Source organism: Molossus molossus, unplaced genomic scaffold, assembly GCF_014108415.1.
Source record: "Molossus molossus isolate mMolMol1 unplaced genomic scaffold, mMolMol1.p scaffold_m16_p_9, whole genome shotgun sequence".
NCBI lineage: Eukaryota > Metazoa > Chordata > Mammalia > Chiroptera > Molossidae > Molossus > Molossus molossus.
Genome location: NW_023425403.1, coordinates 20,092,899 through 20,098,152, shown reverse-complemented (window position 1 = coordinate 20,098,152; position 5,254 = coordinate 20,092,899). Strand labels below are relative to the sequence as shown.

The 5,254-nt window shown below is 41.8% G+C and overlaps 1 protein-coding gene across 1 annotated transcript; it reads right to left on the bottom strand.

Annotated features, from left to right (window-relative positions):
* Window positions 1-553: 553 nt before the first annotated feature.
* Window positions 554-1,474, bottom strand: LOC118622791 (60S ribosomal protein L6-like). Its single transcript, XM_036250282.1, has one exon. The coding sequence runs from the start codon at window positions 1,472-1,474 to the stop codon at window positions 587-589; it is 888 nt and encodes a 295-aa protein (XP_036106175.1). The 3' UTR covers window positions 554-586.
* Window positions 1,475-5,254: the final 3,780 nt, after the last annotated feature.

Genomic DNA, 5,254 nt, shown 5'->3' with positions numbered 1-5,254 from the left:
TTATATAATTACTTATTTTTAAAAACTACAAAGAGAGATGTATCAGAAATGCTTTCAATGGGCTAAAGACACCATGAAGCACAAATTTAAAAAAATCCTCTTCAACAAGAAAAGCAATGAATAAACTAGTTATTAAAAAAATTATCTCTGCCAACAACCTTGAGGTTCCAATGTCTATCACCCGTGGTGTGATTGTTGGAGGTATGTTGTGGCAGGAAGAGAAGGTCGGGAAGAGGGTATGTGGTAGAGGACAGTGGGCCTGTGGGTGGTATGATGGTATTTGTGCCTTCTAATTAAATCCTCACTTATAAAAATACTCCTCACTTATATTTTCTCTATTAGAGGAGACAGGCTGAAACTTAATTCAGATTCCTGGTGATGTCATCATTGGTAGTCGTATTTTTTGGGAAGGGGTGAGGTCCATGTTCTAAATGCCCCCAATTCTCAGCTACCAACTTATTACTATGCAGAGTACCTGTGCAATCGTGGTAAACATGTGGCACGATGGGCTTCCTTCCCCTCTCATTGCCTTCTTTTTTTTTTTTAACAATAGATCAGTTATTTAATTAGGTTCTTTGTAAGAAATTTAGAACACCATTTTGTGAGGATAAAGCCCATTTGTGAGAGCAAACACAGAGCGGAAGTAGCCCTGCAGCTGAGGAACAGCTTTGATTTTTGGCAGAATTTGCGAGTCCACGGCTTTCTGGTCAACCTTGCGCTGCTCTGTAATCTCGTATTTCTCTTTCTCTGTGTTGAAGATCTCACCCTCCTGGTGCCTGGGCTTGCGTAGCTTCTTCTTCTTAAAGTAAGCATCAGTGAGATGTTTGGGGATTTTCACACCACTGATATCAATTTTGGTGGAGGTGGCAATGACAAATTTCTGATGTGTTCTACGCAGAGGAACTCGATTAAGGGACAGAGGTCCAGTCACAAGTAGCAAGCCACTGCTCAGCTGCTTCAGGAAAATCACCCTCTTGCCTCTGTGGCGCCCAGTGAGGACGATCAGAATTGTCCCGGGGGTGATGCTGGTCCACGGTTTTCTCACGTGCTGACTGAAGGGTTTCTTGCCATGGCTCAGCAGCTTCCGAGGCACATCTTCAGTAGGATAATATCTAGGCATTTTGCGAAGTTTGACCACTCGGGTACCACCATTCTTGTCGCCACCAACTGGTTTTGTGACAGTAGCAAGAACTTTCTCCTTCTTTTTCTTTTCAATCCTGGATTTAGCTGCGGAATACTTCCTCTTGTACATGGCCTTTCGGGAATACATAGCCGACCGGGAATACCTGCCAATTCCTCTGACTAGGACAGGGTTTCGGCTGCAGTGGGGCTTCTCCTTCTTAGGCGTCTTGGCCTTGAGGTTACCCTTCTTAACCTTGCCACCAGCATCAGCCTTCTGAGCTCCAGGTTTCTTCTCCTTAGAATCAGGTTTCTTCTCCTTAGTATCCGGCTTCTCAGGTTTTTCCCCCACCATCTTGCAAGATGGGAACAAAAAAGCCTCATTGCCTTCTTTCCTTTTCCCTTTCCTCCTCCCAGACAGACTAGAGAGACTTTATTATAACAGCCCATTGAAGTTAGTCAGTGAAAAATGGCCAGTATTAGCAAGAGCAAGCCTTGTCTGTCTTGTAGATATTTTAGTCTGAAAAGTCTGAGAGGTGGAGATGCCTATATAAGCAAGAAGTTACTTTGGCTCAAGGTCACATGTTATGAATGGCTGGGGATTCACTTCTAAATTACACTATAATTTCCTCTCTGGTCATCTGGGAGCCTCCTCTTCAGGTCTCTGTTCCCCTAGACACCATTTGGTCCTCCAGGTTAGGCATGACTCCTTGCCAAGACCAGTATAAACTTCACTCCCACCCCTACAATGGCCCCCTTTTGTTCTTGGAGTCCATTTTATGCCTTCTCCCTTTAGGAGTTGCTCCTCCTTGAAGGTAGATTGATGAGCAGGGTGGGAGAGGCTTGGAATGGTCTCAAACAGTGAAGTTGTGGCCAATGGTTTTGAAACATCTCCTTAGCATCTCAGATCACACTGTAGTGAAAGGAGTTTGGAATGGAAAACTTGGATGATGGTCCTAGGACAAGCCATTTAACCTCCTCTGAGCTCAGTGTCTTTGCCTATAAAATAGAGTGGGGGAAGGGTAACTTATTTAATTATAAATTTTGTTGTAGTTAAAAGTAGTTTTGCATGAATTAGCTGAATTGATCATACAATAATGGGATATTATAATTAGAAGAATACTTAGAGATCATTAGAGATCCTCTGGTCCAACATTCTGTGGAGAAAGTTATCTTCTGTGCCATACTCCTAACTGGTGATCATCCACTGTCAGTTTGAATGTTCCTGAGACTAGACTAGGAGCACATTGACTCACAAGTGAACCATTTCAATAATTTTTAAAAAACTCCACCAGATGGCAAAATGTGCATCTTTGTAATATCTTCTCATTGGTCTAATTCTTGCTATTCTAGAAGTCCTGTGATGATGGCTAATTTTATGTGTAAACTTGACTGGGCCAGGATACCCAGATGTTTGGTTAAACACTAATCTAGATGTTGTTGTGAAATTACCTTCCCCCGTCCAGAGATGAGATTAACATTTAAATCAGTAGATTTTGAGTAAAGTAGGTTAGTTATCCTCAGAATGTGGGTGGGCCTCATCCAATTGGTTGAAGGCCCAAAGGAAACACAGACTGAGATCCCTCAAGGAAAAGGTAATTCTGCCACCATAGTGTTTTTTTGTGTGTGTGTGGATTTTTTTTTTCTTTTTCATCTTTATTGTTGAATGTATTACTGATGTTCCTCATTTTTCCCCCATTGACCCCTTCCTCCCCACTCGAGCTCCCCTCCTGCCTTTTCCCACACTGTTGTCTGTGTCCATTGGTTATGCATATAAGTTCTTTGGTTTATTTCTTCCCACCCTCAACCCCCTTCCCTTTGAGGTTTGTCAGTCTAGCAATGAATTTGTACTTCTTAATCCCCTCATCTTTTTCACCCATTTCCCCATCCTCCCTCCCATCTGGCAACCAACAAAATGTTCTCTGTATCTATGAGAATGTTTGTTCTGCCTGTTCATTTTGTTTGTAGATTCCATTGTCGATAGATATGTATTCATTGCCATTTTGTTTGTTCATATTTTTTATCTTTTCTTCAAAAAGACCCTTCACGACCTCTTGGTGCATGGGTCGACACTCAACCACTGAGCCACACCAGCTGGGCATATACTATACTTCTTATCATTATTTTATTTTATTTTATTTTATTTTATTTTATTTTATTTTATCCTCACCCGAGGACATTTTTCCATATTTTGTTCAGGTAGAGTGGGAGGGAGAGAGAGAAAGAGAAAGAGAGCAAGAAACATCGACGTGAAAGGGACACAGTGAGTGGTTGCCACCCGCACGACCCAACCAGGGCTGGGGACAAACTGCAACCAAGGTACATGCCCTTAGTGGGAACTGAACCTGGGACTCTCTGGACCGCAGGCTGACGCTCTAACCGCTGAGCCAAACCAGCCAGGGCTTATCATTATTTTTGAGGGTACTCTTTCTACTTATAAAAAAATGTTTGCTGAGAAATAGGTCATGTTATGCTGGCAGCAGCCTCATACATCTTATATTTCCCTTGTCTCTTGATTGTATCATTTTCTCTTGGGCTTGATTTACTATTGTGTTGTTTTGTACAGTAGCCTAAGAGCAATAGGCTACACCACAAAGCCTAGGTATGTAGTAGGCTGTACCGTCTAGGTTTGTGTAAGCCCACTTTATAATGTTTGCTCAATAACAAAATCACCTAATGATGCATTTCTAAGAACGTATCCTAGATGTTAAGTGGCACAAGACTGTATATATAATATATATTATGTACAGCAGGCTACTATATAAAATATTATATATATGTATATGTATATGTATATGTATATATTTGTTTGTTTCTCTGGAGAACCCTGTCTCATATACCCACAGAACAATAAGTCAGACTTTAAAAGAGTCTTCTATCACATCATGTTAACTTGGGTCCTGAGAATGGTTGGATGGTTTGATGGAGCTCTTTTTGTGCAAATAAGAGCAAATTTACCTTTGGATTTAGGATGGGCAGAGACAAAATGCCAAGAGAGTAAAGAGACAATAAACAATGCAAAGTACCAAAGGTGTTAGCATAGAGCTTTGCAGCTACTAGATCCTCCTTTAATGAGAGCTGTTACAATTAATAGAGAAACACCAGGCTAGGAAAGACAGTCATCCCCACCAGTGTCCTCTAACATTTGTAGAGCTTGTTGGGCTATCACAGTATTTGTTTTCGCGCTTGGGAGATAATTGGCACTTAGCTGTTGCAGCAGCAGCCATAGGGGGAAAAAATCCCCTCCCCCAAACAAAAAAACAATAAAACCATGGGGAAAAGGGTAGGTCTGGTTCTCATCTGCTAGATCCTGCACATGCCCATGTGAATGAGAAATAACAGCAACAGGATGGCTCAGCGCCTGGACATCTGTTGTCACCCTGTCTGGTAGCTACGCCTTCTTCCCTAAGCATGAATGAAGTGGCTGAGGGTGAATTAGAAAATCTTTGCAGTGTGGGAGCCAAGGACAGCATCTCTGAGGGAGCCTGCAGTCTGCCCACGGCCGGCCTGGGTGGGCACTTACTGCTGAGCGCTGGCAGCAGGACTGGGACCTGCGGCTGCTTCTGCTTGTGCTTCCAGGGAGGGCCCCCGCCCCAGCGGTATCTCTGGGACCAACTCCCTGAGATTATGACAGAAAAACAATTAAATACAATTCTTACAAGTCCAAGCACAACTGTTTTCAGATTTTTTTTGTTTTAGTTTTTATCCACCTGCAGACACACTTTAGTGTAATTATAATCAGTAGATGAATAGAATTTCGTATTGTGTATTTTTTTCACTTAACGTTCTATGATAAGCATGTTCTCGTTTCTTCTCATCGGTGCTACTTTATAACTGTGGTATCATGGTATTTCAGAGCTGATGTACCATGCTTAAGTTAACCATTCCTCATTGTTGAACATTTTCAGTAGTTGTTATAAAAACTCAAAAATGGATATTTTTTTGTATGTAGATTTTTTTTCTTCCTTTGAATAACTTCCTTCAGCATTTCCAGAGAGTGAGCCGAGAGGTATGAGTGTTTTTATGTCTTGACACATGCTGATTGCTATATTGTCTCCTAAAAGGGCTCGTATAGGTCAAATTATCAAAAACAATGTGCAATTGTGCCGCTTCTGCCAGAGCATTGCCAGATTGA

Excerpts from the sequence above, each read along its gene's own strand:
- LOC118622791 (XM_036250282.1), bottom strand. The coding sequence starts at position 1,474 with ATGGTGGGGGAAAAACCTGAGAAGCCGGATACTAAGGAGAAGAAACCT.